Source organism: Rhinopithecus roxellana, chromosome 9, assembly GCF_007565055.1.
Source record: "Rhinopithecus roxellana isolate Shanxi Qingling chromosome 9, ASM756505v1, whole genome shotgun sequence".
Lineage (NCBI taxonomy): Eukaryota > Metazoa > Chordata > Mammalia > Primates > Cercopithecidae > Rhinopithecus > Rhinopithecus roxellana.
The window spans coordinates 49,440,673-49,455,687 of NC_044557.1; the positions used below are offsets into that span (position 1 = coordinate 49,440,673).

The 15,015-nt window shown below is 50.0% G+C and overlaps 2 protein-coding genes across 2 annotated transcripts; both read left to right on the forward strand.

Annotated features, from left to right (window-relative positions):
- The first annotated feature begins 4,318 nt into the window (after positions 1–4,318).
- LOC115899601 (exonuclease GOR-like) lies at positions 4,319–6,901 on the forward strand. Its single transcript, XM_030937495.1, is given in 2 exon segments — positions 4,319–6,659; positions 6,662–6,901. Coding segments are annotated over 2 exon segments (2,136 nt in total). The 5' UTR covers positions 4,319–4,763.
- A 3,719-nt stretch (positions 6,902–10,620) lies between these two features.
- LOC104659436 (exonuclease GOR) lies at positions 10,621–12,794 on the forward strand. Its single transcript, XM_010359514.2, is given in 2 exon segments — positions 10,621–12,552; positions 12,555–12,794. Coding segments are annotated over 2 exon segments (2,133 nt in total). The 5' UTR covers positions 10,621–10,659.
- Positions 12,795–15,015: the final 2,221 nt, after the last annotated feature.

A 15,015-nucleotide genomic window follows, 5' to 3' on the forward strand; every position in this document is an offset into this window, starting at 1 on the left:
ACATTATATGAACAATGGTATAAAAATATAATGTTAAATGTAGTAATATTATTTTAATATTTAAAAGCTAACGCTTTTAGCTAGTTTCGTATCTGCAAATCTCTAATCTAAGAATTGAGCTTATGTTGCTCTGTTTAATCTTCACTGTAACCCATGAGAGAATTCTGACTATCACTGGCGTTTCACAGATGAGGAAACAGAAGTATTAAGATGTATAGAAGAGCAATTTTAATCCAAAGCCCATACTCTGAACAACTGTGCTGTGAGATTACAAGGACAAAAACTGAAAAAATAAAAAAGTAAAAACAGCTTTTGCTTGCCAGACAGAATTCCTCTTTGTGTTTCCTCTCCTTTTGAACTAGGACGACTCTCCTTTCCACAGCAGGGTTCTCCTTCCATCATCTGTGCTGGGGTTTGGCTTCACTTTAGCCTTGGTCTCTAGATATTGTAATTTCACAATAAGCTGCCTGAGGGTGTACATCACCAGACACATGGTAGGTAGGAAATACATAGACATCTGTTAAATGCATGAATCAACGCGTGATTGCATATTCCATCTTTGCCACAAAGGAAACCTTTCGTGCTGAAGAAGGGCAGAGTATGGAAGTTGGTGATGTGTTTTATCTGCAAATGTTAGTGGTAGGCTTGCCTCCAGCACAGGAGAATTTACATCTGTGCTTCTTTAAAATAATTGCCTTGGGTATTTCTAGCTCTGGGAGCTGCTTATGACAGAAAGATACGTGAAGATAATTTGTCATCTCATGTTTTCACCTCCATTGTCATTATGGAAGAAGAGAATGGCTGCAATTTCAGATCCTTTCAACTGAAATGAAGAGAAAATGTGTCTTCTAAATGGTGCTTTTCCATATCCCTTCCCTATACTGGTGGCGGTGTAAATTAGAATGTCGTCTATGATGGCAAATTTTACAATATCGCAAATACAGTACCAATTTTTTCAAAATCACAAATGGATGGATTCTTTGATCCAACAATCCTACTTCAATGAATTTATTTCATAGAAATATTTATGTGTGAGAAACAATATTTTTAAGAGTAAATGATTTAAAAACTATTTAATTGTACATCAGTAAGAGGCTGGCTAAGTAAATTATAGTACGTTCATCCTTACAGAGGAATACTATGCAGCCAAAACAAAATAAAGGAAATTTTCAAAATGTTAACTTGGAATGATCTTCAAGACTCATTGTTAAATAAAACAAATTAAGAAGTGGAGTCTTTTCTTTTCTACTAAATTTGTGTCAATAAAAATGGTTGTATACGTGGGATGGTTTTAAAGTACGTGGAAAAATTCTTTGATGGTCCTTCCTTGAAAAGGTGAAACCTAATTCCTCTCCCTTTGGATGTGGGACTATTTATAGTCATTGTTTACTAAATGTAAACTGCGCTTAGGCTGATATTTGGGACAATGAAACCTTTGAGTGCCCGTGTGAGGAAAAACTCGGTTGCTGAGTGCAGGGAAGGAGGATCTGTTTCTATCATATATACTCTCTGTGCCTACTGCATTTTGAACCATGCAAGTGATACATATTTATAAAATAAAATAAACAAAGCATGAATACAAACCTAGCAATCATATATTTAGTTAATAAAATAGTAGGTCCTATTTCTTATGTCCAGGTATACTTATAAATGCCTACAGGGATTTCACCACCTTAGGATGGAGAGACTAAATGCTTCTGATGGAATTAGGATGGTGGAATGTTGGAAGTAACAGTGAAGGGGAAGAGATGTTTGAAAATATTATGTTTACTCATTCTTGGGTTCAAATGAAGAAGAAACAGGGCACAGGAGTGGGAAGGACTAGCGGCAATAGTGATGAATGGACATTCTTATCATGCTGGCAATGTTGATTACCCAGGTGTAGGTGGCTGTACCCTGAGGGAGAAGATCGCAAGTCAGAGTGGCCAGCAGGCACAACTTCCTGACACACCAGAGGCAGGTCTTCTATACTCACTGATTTCCCCAACAGGCTGCGTAGCGGGCACTGAGCCACAGCGAGTTGGTGAAATGCTCCTGACAGTGTGGAGAAACCAACAGGCAAAACACAGAGGAAAAAGTGATGAGACCCCACACTTTTCACTAGTGGTCACAATGAACTATTAAGCAAGAGCTTCTCATACTGTACTTTTTCCTGTTGCATGCACATAATCCATTTGCATTGCAGACAAATTTAAGATGTTGTTTACAGTAAGGTGGAAGGTACCTTATGGCAAAAATCCCTCAGAAATTTATCTGTGGATTTAAAGTTATTCCAATCCTAGAATATCGTGCTTTTAAGAGATGCCATACCTGTTTTTCCCTTTGTAATATCAAAGCAGTACTATCTTCTCTGGAGGCTTGTTGGGTGAATTTAATGGAATAAAGTTAAGTAGGTGCCAGAATCATTGCTGTTTTCCCTCCACAGCCCTGCCACCCACTAAAAAAATTGTTTGATGAGATTACTTAACGTTTTCCAATTAAGTTGTATTTCCAAATAGAATGATTTCCATTTTAGTGTAGTTGGTATGGGGTTTTGTGAGTCTGTGCTTCTTTTATTGTGGATAATGTTCAGTTCCTTTTTTATTAGCCTTCTAGTTATAATAGTAAAACTTTACTCGTCTACTCCAAGGAGTCCCTACCATCCATATCACCACTTTCCAGCATAGCACTCTTCGTGCTTAGTGATTTAAAGTCATTTAAAGCACTCAACATTGTAAAAATGAATATTGGAAGGCAAAACCTACAAAATTTTGGGAATTTGTGGAGGGATTCCCACAAATCAGCCAGGTGAAGTTTCACACAACCGAAGACTGCACAACTCCTCTAAGGTGGCACTATGCTGCAAACCCAGACTGCCACTCTTCTCACCCCTTGTCCCTTTGCTGTTCTGGATAATGAGGTTCAAAAGTTACCTAGGCAGTTGTAAAAATAAGTGAAACGGGGAAAGGGCTTAAGGCTGGTTACTAGTAGAGGTCCACCTGGCCCCCATAAGCTGCTGAACAAGAAGGGGTGCCAGAAATGTCCCACTGGGGAAGTTGGTGGAGATGAAGACCTGCTCAGTGGACAAGGGTTCTTCCCAGGATACCCCCAGGCTGAAGAAGTAGGCTCTGAGCCACCCAATTTCCCACTCCTGTACCACACCCTGAACTGGCCAAGGTGCGGGTAGGGATGTGGACCACTGAACCCTGAAGAAATAAGTCCATCGACTTTGACCCCATGGAGGAATGCTGGTGAGAATCTTAAAAGTGTCTGCCAGTGTCAAGACAGAGGACAAGGTCTGTCTGGCACAGCAGCTCCCTCAAGGAAGAGAAGAGTGAGGAGAAAGGAAACTCAAGTCTGACCACTCTGGCCTGGGAGAGAACAGGACCATCCCATCTCTCATCCTTCCAAGCAAGGAAAGGAGACTTTTTATAATTAGGAAACAAAAAGAAGTTAGAAGGAGTGAAATCAGGCTGTAAGGTGAATTCCTAATGATAGCCCATTGAAACTGAAAAAATTGCCCTTGTTTAATGAAAGGAATGAGCAGAGCTTTGTGGTGCTGAAAAAGGACTCTGGTGAGATTTTCTCAGCATTGTTCTGCTAAAGCTTTGTCTAAGTTTCTCAGAACATTCTTCTAATAAGCAGACGTTTGGCCCTTCAGGAAGTCAACAAGAAAAAATACCTTGAGTGTCCCAAAACACTGGTCCCATGATGGTGGATTTCGACTAGCTCGTTTATCATTTGAGGGGAACACAACATCCTCTTGAAAGCCATCGCCTTGATGATGCTTTGTCTTCAGGATCATATTGGTAAAGCAAGGTTCCATTTTTGGGTTACAATTCGTTGAAGACATGACTCAAGATCGTGACTCCTCAGGTTTGAAATGTTCACTGAAAGCTCCTCTCATAAAAACAAGCTATACATATGTAAACAACTGATTTCATTGGGGGACTGTCCTTATAACCTTTACATCAAACATCAATGAACTCTTCATTCCTCCACCCAAGCTTCACCGTGAATTTGGTGTTTGCTTTTGCTGCACTTTTAGCGGAATTCGTGTTGCTCTGATAGGAGTCCTTTTCAGTGGGTGTGTCATCCTTCTTAGTGCCTCAGAGTGGATCTGGTTCACAAAGGTTATAACCAGTTGGTATAAGCTTGTTTTAGTGCAAAACAATTGAAATCCATGCAGAGTTTTTTCACAGTGTCCATGTTGCGTCAACTTTTTGAAGACCCCCTGTGTTGAACGTTGGCCTTGTCCTCGGAGAGAAGCGGATGCTGTCCGCTTCCTGTGCTCAAATTGCCCACAGTGGAGGAGTGCACAGAGCAGGGAAAGGCAACCCCAGAGAGGTACCGTCCTCCAGCACGCAGCAGACTGCTGGCCCACTCCTGGCTGCAGTGGTGTGCTGTGTGGGCCAGAGCAAGTTGACCAACCTCCCTGAAGCTCAGTTTACTCCTATGTAGCCCAGAACCAGTAGCCGTGATAGGACTGCTTGGCAGGGACAGTTAACTGACTCAGGAAAAGCAACCTGGCCCCAAGGGTAGCTGGAACCAGGAGTTCCAGTTGATTCCATCAGCAGACCCTCTGAGGCGTTCCCAAGGTGCAGCGTGGTGGAAGATTAATTAGGTTTAGTGTGATTGGATTGAAGTGCCAATCTAATCAAGGGGAAGTCCCACCCACTCTGCTCTGTGCCTATATAAAGGCGAGGCGCGGCGGCCGCGGCACTCATTGAAGCCGCGAGTCGGGAGAGCAGCAGAGCCAGGCCGGTGCTCCAGAAGGCAGCAAGATGTTGAGAGCCACAGCTCCCTGCTGGTTCCCACCCGGATATCCAGAAGCTAAGAAGGTGGCCGAGGAGCTGGCCCTCGAGGCTCCAGAGCTCCCACTGCCCTCTCATCAGCCTGCCCGGAACTTCGGGCTCTGGGTGCCCCAGATGTACAACCAGGCCTCAGCGCTTGTGGGGATCCAGGCGGAGCCTCAGAATAGCGGTCCGGCGGTGGCCCCAGAGTGGCCCAAGATGGTGACGGAGGCGTCGTACTTCCCTGCGCAGAGGGGATCGGCCTGCCGGCTGCCAGCCGCCCCAAGGCTGACAGAGAGGCCCCCCGCAGTCCGCATCTCAGCCCCCAGGGAGAGGAAGAGGATCGCCCACTTTCCCAGCCCTTGCTTGGCCACAGGTCCCACAGATGCCAAGAGAACCCTGGCGGCCAGCAGCCGCCAACGCTCCAATGGCTCCGAGGTCGGCAGACAGCCATGGAAGACGCCCAACGGGTCAGGGATGGCACACAAGACCTCCACCACCAACAGCTCTAAGCGAATCGTCCGTCGTCCATCCTTACGGAGTTGGAAGAAACCCATCATCCTCCGAAAGTCTGGGTGCCGAGTCCCCAGCGTCATCCGCCGAGGCTATCTCCAACTGCTCACCAAAGAGTGTCTCCAGTTCTGCGCCTCCGAGCAGGAGGCAAAGGAGAAGGCGCTCAACGAGGAGAAGGTGGCCTACGACCGCAGCCCCAATAAGAACGTCTACCTGAATGTGGTCCTGAGCACCCTCAAGAGACTGAAGGGCCTCACCCCCAGCTCCATGCCCGGCCTCAGCAGGGCCGCTCTGTACAGCCGCCTCCAGGACTTCCTGCTCACTCGCGAGCAGCTCAAGGAGAACGGCTACCCCTTCCCGCACCCGGAGCGGCCCGGAGGCGCCCTGGTCTTCACTGCCCAGGGGAAGGGGCCCGGCGACTCCTCTCGCAGGGTCTGCTGCCGTTGTGGCACCGAGTACCTGGTGTCCTCTTCGGGCCGCTGTGTACGCGACCAGGTGTGTTATTACCACTGGGGGCGGGTCCGCTCCAGCCAAGTGGCTGGAGGCCGGCTTACCCAGTACACCTGCTGTGCAGCTGCTCCTGGCTCCGTGGGCTGCCAGGTGGCAAAGCAGCACGTGCGGGACGGCCGCAAGGAGAGCCTGGATGGCTTCGTGAAGACCTTCAAGAAAGAGTTTTCCAGAGACGCTTATCCAGGAATCTACGCCTTGGACTGTGAGATGTGCTACACCACGCACGGCCTAGAGCTGACCCGTGTCACCGTGGTGGACGCCGACATGCGGGTGGTGTACGACACCTTCGTCAAGCCCGACAACGAGATCGTGGACTACAACACCAGGTTTTCCGGCGTGACCGAGGCCGACGTCGCCCAGACCAGCATCACGTTGCCGAAAGTCCAAGCCATCCTGCTGAGCTTTTTCAGCGCCCAAACCATCCTCATCGGGCACAGCCTGGAGAGCGACCTGCTGGCCCTGAAGCTGATCCACAGCACCGTGGTGGACACGGCGGTGCTCTTCCCGCACTACCTGGGTCTCCCTTACAAGCGCTCCCTAAGGAATCTCTCGGCCGACTACCTAGGACAGATCATCCAGGACAGCCAGGACGGGCACGACTCCGGCCAGGACGCAACCGCCTGCCTGCAGCTGGTGATGTGGAAGGTCCGAGAGCGCGCCGGGATCCAGCGAAGCCACCCGTCCGCCTCTCCCGCCGCCCTGGCCTGTCCTCAGCCCCAGGCCTCTTCCACAACTTCCACAAGAACGGAAGAAAAAGTGGTCAAAGTGGATTCTTCCACACAGACCAACTGTGGAACTGCCATCGCTCCCGAGAGCTAACCCTGTCCACCTGGCGGCAAACCGACAGAAACCGGAGCAGCCGGTTTTGCAGGAGTGGGCAAAAAGCCAAGACTAACCCCGACCCCCGACTCCCAGTCCCCCGGAGTCCCTGCCGCGGCCCCTCGCGACTGTCCCCATCCCTCTGCCCCTCCCAGACCTCTATCCTTCCGCCAATCGCCTCCCCGAGCCCCGAGCCCCCACTCCCAGGCCCCCGAGTCCCTGCCGCGGTCCCTCGCGCCTGTCCCCATCCCTCTGCCCCTCCCAGACCTCTGTCCTTCCACCGCTAGCCTCCCGCAGCCCACCTGGACTTCCGTGGTCTCTGAGAACAAAGCCAGCCCCCGGCCCTCCAGCCTCCTGCCAGTCTTCCCTCCTGGGCCTCTTCCTCTTCTGTGGGGGCTTTCTCTACCTCCCCTCCCCCACCCGAGTTTTCCCCCACATTCGGGGGCAGGCACAGAATCAATGTCTCTATGAATTTCCACCGTAAAAATCAAAGAACTTAAAAACAACGGAAAGGCACTTGCTGCTCAATGTGCGGTTACCTTTTTTTCTCTAGAGGCACCACGGTGAGGTGGGTGAACCACTAGGGCTCTGGAATTACATATCTGGGGTCAAATTCAACTTCCACCACCTACTGCCTTTGTCCTATTGGACAAAGGACGTCTTCATGCTTCGACGTTTTTATCTTTAAAGTGTGATCATAACCTAACGGTGAGGAATGAATGAAGCAACACATGGCAAGCCTTGAAACAATCGCACATAGTAGGTATTCCATTCATGTTAACTATGTTTCCTTCTTATAATAGCTTATCATGGGAATTCGGGAACACTGTATCCTTAATCCTTGGAACAACCCAATGGCTAGGTAAATAAAGCTTAATTTTATACCTAAAGAAACCATGCGTCTTCACCTGCGTCAAATTCTCCTGACTGTGAGGAGCGCTGGTGGCTTGTTTATTTTGTATTTCCTACTTTGCACCTATTAACCCATTTAGTCCTCATCATAGTTGTGAGAGAGATAGCGTTCTCATCCCCATTTTACAGATGAGGAAACTCAAGCACAAGCGTTAAGCAGTTTATCCGAGGTGTCCTAGCTACAAGTCAGGTGCAGGCAGCCTGGCTGCAGAGCCCCTGCTCTGTCCCCTGCACTACCTGACTTCCCAGGAGTGCGTATGGTGAGAGTCAAAGTGGATTCTTCCACACAGACCAACCAATTACAATGTCTGAAGCAGTCAGGCAACTTCCAACCGCGCTCCAGGAGAGAATGAACCATCAGGCCTCTCTAAATCCCTGTCTCCAGTGCGAATCTTCAATGAGAGATGAGACACTAAGTAGCCAGTGTTGGTGGAGTGGCTGATTTTATGCGTCTGTGTGTGCTTGCGGTGGGTGGGGGGTGGGCGGTGGGGAGGGCGGTGTGCGTGTGTGTGTATGTGTACCTAACTAAAGTAAACTGATAAGTTGAATGCTTACATTACCGTGAATTTAATTTGCATATGTGAGCCCCCCCTCACATACATACAAACACACCCTGTTCCAGAACAATGACTTAGTGAAGAAGTGGATTTCCACTCTGTCAGACAAATTGAGGAAAGCGCTGAAGTAGGGCATTTCTGATTGATTTTACCGTTGCTGGAATTTGATTTTCCTTTACAACGTAGACTTATTCTGTGGAGATTTCATAAATAAAGGTCTTGGTTGTTGTTGTGCGTTACTTCTTTAAATTTTCGTAATTTACTTAAATTTTAAATTTTAATTTTAAGTTGAAAATAAAAATTACATCTGTTTATGGCGTTCAACAGGAGGTTTCATATACGTATACATTGTGGAATGACAAAATCCAGCTAATTAGCATACTCATTTCCTCACACACATATTTTATTGTGATGAGAACATGTTTACGATCTACACTTACAGCAATTTTCAAGTATACGATGCTTAGTTATTAAGTGTAGTTGTCATGCCGTTCAATAGATCTCTAGAACTATGCCCATCTGAAGTTTTGTATTATTTGACTAACATCTCCCCAATCCCTCCCCGGCCCCTGCCTCGGTAAGCCACCATTCTGCTCTCTACAACCACGAGTTCAACTTTTTTAGATTCCACGTAGAACTGAGATCATGCGGCATTTGTCTTTCTGTGCTTGCTCTTTACAACTTTAGTACGTATTTCTTCATCTTTCCAGACAGGCTCTCACTCTGTCACCCAGGCTGGAGTACAGTGACACAAACACGGCTCACCTCGGCTTCCACCTCCCGCGGTCAAGAGATCCTCCCACTTTAGCCTCCTGAGTAGCTATTACCACAGGCGTCCAACACCACACCTGGCTAATTGTTGTATTTTTTCTAGAGATGGGGTTTCACCATGTTGCCCAGGTTGATCCCGAACTCCTGGGATCAAGTCCTCCACCTGTCTTGACATCCCAAGGAACTGGGATTAGAGGCATGAGCCACCATACCCAGCCTCTGCTTCATTTCAGGCAGTACAACATCCTCTAGGCTCATTCGTGTTGCAGATGACATGTTTCCCTTCTTTTTGTTTTTTAATAGCATTCCATTGGGTATGTGTGTCTTTCTTTTGTTGTTTGTTGTTGTTGTTGTTGTTGTTGACACAGCTTCCCTCACGTCACCCGGGCCGGAGTGCAGTGGCATGATGGTGGCTCACTACAACCTCTGGCTCCCAGGTGCAAGCTGATCTGGGCACAGTGGTTTTCAGAGCCACAGCAGGATGCATCTTCAACATCTTCTCATCTCTTCTTAAAACAAGCCGTACCTTCCCTGCCGCGGCCCTTCGCGACTGTCCCCATCCCTCTGCCCCTCCCAGACCTCTATCCTTCTGCCCATCGCCTCCCAGAGCCCCGAGGCCCCACTCCCAGGCCCCCGAGTCCCTGCCGCGGTCCCTCGCGCCTGTCCCCATCCCTCTGCCCCTCCCAGACCTCTGTCCTTCCACCGCTAGCCTCCCTCAGCCCACCTGGACTTCCGTGGTCTCTGAGAACAAAGCCAGCCCCCTGGCCCGCCAACCTCCTGCCAGTCTTCCCTCCTGGGCCTCTTCCTCTTCTGTGGGGCTTTCTCTACCTCTCCTCCCCCACCCGAGTTTTCCCCCACCCGCGGGGGCAGGCACAGAATCAATGTCTCTATGAATTTCCATCGTAAAAATCAAAGAACTTAAAACAACGGAAAGGCACTTGCTGCTCAATGTGCGCTTACCTGTTTTTCTCTAGAGGCACCACGGTGAGGTGGGTGAAGCACTTGGGCTCTGGAATTACACATCTGGGGTCAAATTCAACTTGCACCACCTACTGCCTTTGTCCTATTGGACAAAGGACGTCTTCGTGCTTCTACGTTTTTATCTTTAAAGTATGATCATAACCTCATGGTGAGGAATGAATGAAGCAACACATGGCAAGCCTTGAAACAATCGCACATAATAGGTGTTCCATTCATGTTAACTATGTTTCCTTCTTATAATAGCTTATCATGGGAATTCGTGAACACTGTATCCTTAATCCTTGGAACAACCCAATGGCTAGGTAAATAAAGCTGAATTTTATACCGAAAGAAACCATGCGTCTTCACCTGTGCCAAATGCTCCTGACTGTGTGGAGTGCTCGTGGCTTGTTTATTTTGTACTTGGTACTTTGCACCTATTAACTCAGTTAGTCCTCATAATAGTTGTGAGAGAGATAGCGTTCTCATCCCCATTTTACAGATGAGGAAACTCAAGCACAAGCGTTAAGCAGTTTATCCGAGGTATCCTAGCTACAAGTCAGGTGCAGGCAGCCTGGCTGCAGAGCCCCTGCTCTGTCCCCTGCACTACCTGACTTCCCAGGAGTGTGTATGGTGAGAGTCAAAGTGGATTCTTCCACACAGACCAACCAATTACAATGTCTGAAGCAGTCAGGCAACTTCCAACCGGGCTCCAGGAGAGAATGAACCATCAGGCCTCTCTAAATCCATGTCTCCAGTGCGAATCTTCAATGAGAAATGACACACTAAGAAGCCGCGAGTTGGGAGAGCAGCAGAGCCGGGCCGGTGCTCCAGAAGGCAGCAAGATGTTGAGAGCCACAGCTCCCTGCTGGTTCCCACCCGGATATCCAGAAGCTAAGAAGGTGGCCGAGGAGCTGGCCCTCGAGGCTCCAGAGCTCCCACCGCCCTCTCATCAGCCTGCCCGGAACTTCGGGCTCTGGGTGCCCCAGATGTACAACCAGGCCTCAGCGCTTGTGGGGATCCAGGCGGAGCCTCAGAATAGCGGTCCGGCGGTGGCCCCAGAGTGGCCCAAGATGGTGACGGAGGCGTCGTACTTCCCTGCGCAGAGGGGATCGGCCTGCCGGCTGCCAGCCGCCCCAAGGCTGACAGAGAGGCCCCCCGCAGTCCGCATCTCAGCCCCCAGGGAGAGGAAGAGGATCGCCCACTTTCCCAGCCCTTGCTTGGCCACAGGTCCCACAGATGCCAAGAGAACCCTGGCGGCCAGCAGCCGCCAACGCTCCAATGGCTCCGAGGTCGGCAGACAGCCATGGAAGACGCCCAACGGGTCAGGGATGGCACACAAGACCTCCACCACCAACAGCTCTAAGCGAATCGTCCGTCGTCCATCCTTACGGAGTTGGAAGAAACCCATCATCCTCCGAAAGTCTGGGTGCCGAGTCCCCAGCGTCATCCGCCGAGGCTATCTCCAACTGCTCACCAAAGAGTGTCTCCAGTTCTGCGCCTCCGAGCAGGAGGCAAAGGAGAAGGCGCTCAACGAGGAGAAGGTGGCCTACGACCGCAGCCCCAATAAGAACGTCTACCTGAATGTGGTCCTGAGCACCCTCAAGAGACTGAAGGGCCTCACCCCCAGCTCCATGCCCGGCCTCAGCGCCGCTCTGTACAGCCGCCTCCAGGACTTCCTGCTCACTCGGGAGCAGCTCAAGGAGAACGGCTACCCCTTCCCGCACCCGGAGCGGCCCGGAGGCGCCCTGGTCTTCACTGCCCAGGGGAAGGGGCCCGGCGACTCCTCTCGCAGGGTCTGCTGCCGTTGTGGCACGGAGTACCTGGTGTCCTCTTCGGGCCGCTGTGTACGCGACCAGGTGTGTTATTACCACTGGGGGCGGGTCCGCTCCAGCCAAGTGGCTGGAGGCCGGCTTACCCAGTACACCTGCTGTGCAGCTGCTCCTGGCTCCGTGGGCTGCCAGGTGGCAAAGCAGCACGTGCGGGACGGCCGCAAGGAGAGCCTGGATGGCTTCGTGAAGACCTTCAAGAAAGAGTTTTCCAGAGACGCTTATCCAGGAATCTACGCCTTGGACTGTGAGATGTGCTACACCACGCACGGCCTAGAGCTGACCCGTGTCACCGTGGTGGACGCCGACATGCGGGTGGTGTACGACACCTTCGTCAAGCCGGACAACGAGATCGTGGACTACAACACCAGGTTTTCCGGCGTGACCGAGGCCGACGTCGCCCAGACCAGCATCACGTTGCCGAAAGTCCAAGCCATCCTGCTGAGCTTTTTCAGCGCCCAAACCATCCTCATCGGGCACAGCCTGGAGAGCGACCTGCTAGCCTTGAAGCTGATCCACAGCACCGTGGTGGACACGGCGGTGCTCTTCCCGCACTACCTGGGTCTCCCCTACAAGCGCTCCCTAAGGAATCTCTCGGCCGACTACCTAGGACAGATCATCCAGGACAGCCAGGACGGGCACGACTCCGGCCAGGACGCAACCGCCTGCCTGCAGCTGGTGATGTGGAAGGTCCGAGAGCGCGCCGGGATCCAGCGAAGCCACCCGTCCGCCTCTCCCGCCGCCCTGGCCTGTCCTCAGCCCCAGGCCTCTTCCACAACTTCCACAAGAACGGAAGAAAAAGTGGTCAAAGTGGATTCTTCCACACAGACCAACTGTGGAACTGCCATCGCTCCCGAGAGCTAACCCTGTCCACCTGGCGGCAAACCGACAGAAACCGGAGCAGCCGGTTTTGCAGGAGAGGGCAAAAAGCCAAGACTAACCCCGACCCCCGACTCCCAGTCCCCCGGAGTCCCTGCCGCGGCCCCTGGCGACTGTCCCCATCCCTCTGCCCCTCCCAGACCTCTATCCTGCCGCCAATCGCCTCCCCGAGCCCCGAGCCCCCACTCCCAGGCCCCCGAGTCCCTGCCGCGGTCCCTCGCGCCTGTCCCCATCCCTCTGCCCCTCCCAGACCTCTGTCCTTCCACCGCTAGCCTCCCTCAGCCCACCTGGACTTCCGTGGTCTCTGAGAACAAAGCCAGCCCCCTGGCCCGCCAGCCTCCTGCCAGTCTTCCCTCCTGGGCCTCTTCCTCTTCTGTGGGGCTTTCTCTACCTCCCCTCCCCCACCCGAGTTTTCCCCCACCCGCGGGGGCAGGCACAGAATCAATGTCTCTATGAATTTCCATCGTAAAAATCAAAGAACTTAAACACAACGGAAAGGCACTTGCTTCTCAATGTGCGCTTACCTGTTTTTCTCTAGAGGCACCACGCTGAGGTGGGTGAAGCACTTGGGCTCTGGAATTACACATCTGGGGTCAAATTCAACTTCCACCACCTACTGCCTTTGTCCTATTGGACAAAGGACGTCTTCGTGCTTCTACGTTTTTATCTTTAAAGTGTGATCATAACCTCACGGTGAGGAATGAATGAAGCAACACATGGCAAGCCTTGAAACAATCGCACATAGTGGGTATTCCATTCATGTTAACTATGTTTCCTTCTTATAATAGCTTATCATGGGAATTCGTGAACACTGTATCCTTAATCCTTGGAACAACCCAATGGCTAGGTAAATAAAGCTGAATTTTATACCTAAAGAAACCATGCGTCTTCACCTGTGCCAAATGCTCCTGACTGTGAGGAGCGCTGGTGGCTTGTTTATTTTGTATTTCCTACATTGCACCTATTAACCCAGTTAGTCCTCATCATAGTTGTGAGAGAGATAGCGTTCTCATCCCCATTTTACAGATGAGGAAACTCAAGCACAAGCGTTAAGCAGTTTATCCGAGGTATCCTGCTACAAGTCAGGTGCAGGCAGCCTGGCTGCAGAGCCCCTGCTCTATCCGCTGCACTACCTGACTTCCCAGGAGTGTGTATGGTGAGAGTCAAAGTGGATTCTTCCACACAGACCAACCAATTACAATGTCTGAAGCAGTCAGGCAACTTCCAACCGGGCTCCAGGAGAGAATGAACCATCAGGCCTCTCTAAATCCATGTCTCCAGTGCGAATCTTCAATGAGAAATGAGACACTAAGTAGCTAGTTTTGGTGGAGCGGCTGATTTTATGCATCTGTGTGTGTTTGCGGTGGGCGGGGGGTGGGGGTTGGTGGGGGCGGTGTGCGTGTGTGTGTATGTGTACCTAACTAAAGTAATCTGATAATGTGAACGCTTACATTACCGAGAATTTAATTTGCATATGTGAGCCCCCACACACGTATATACAAACACACCCTGTTCCAGAACAATGACTTAGTGAAGAACTGGATTTCCACTCTGTCAGACAAATTGAGGAAAGCGATGAAGTAGGGCATTTCTGATTGATTTTACTATTACTGGAAGTTTATTTTCCTTTACAACGTAGACTTCTTCTGTGGAGATTTCATAAATAAAGGTCTTGGTTGTTGTTGTTGTGTATTATTTCTTTAAATTTTCGTAATTTACTTAAATTTTAAATTTTAATTTTAAGTTGAAAATAAAAATTACATATGTTGATGGCGTTCAACACGAGGTTTCATATACGTATACATTGTGGAATGACAAAATCCAGCTGATTAGCATACTCATTTCCTCACATACATATTTTATTGTGATGAGAACATGTTTACGATCTACACTTACAGCAATTTTCAAGTACACGATGCTTAGCTATTAACTGTAGCTGTCATGCCGTTCAATAGATCTCTAGAACGATGCCCATCTGAAGTTTTGTATTATTTGACTAACATCTGCCCAATCCCTCCCCGGCCCCTGCCTCGGTTAGCCACATTCTGCTCTCTACAATCACGAGTTCAACTTTTTTAGATTCCACCTAGAAGTGAGGTCATGCGGCATTTGTCTTTCTGTGCTTGCTCTTTACAACTTTAGTACGTATTTCTTCATCTTTCCAGACAGGCTCTGACTCTGTCACCCAGGCTGGAGTACAGTGACACAAACACGGCTCACCATGGCCTCCACCTCCCGCGGTCAAGAGATCCTCCCACTTCAGCCTCCTGAGTAGCTAATACCACAGGCGTCCAACACCACACCTGGCTAATTGTTGTATTTTTTCTAGAGATGGGGTTTCACCATGTCGCCCAGGTTGATCCCGAACTCCTGGGCTCAAGTGCTCCACCTGTCTTGGCATCCCAAGGAACTGGGATTAGAGGCATGAGCCACCACGCCAGGCCTCTGCATCATTTCGCGCAGTACAACATCCTCTAGGCTCATTCGTGTTGC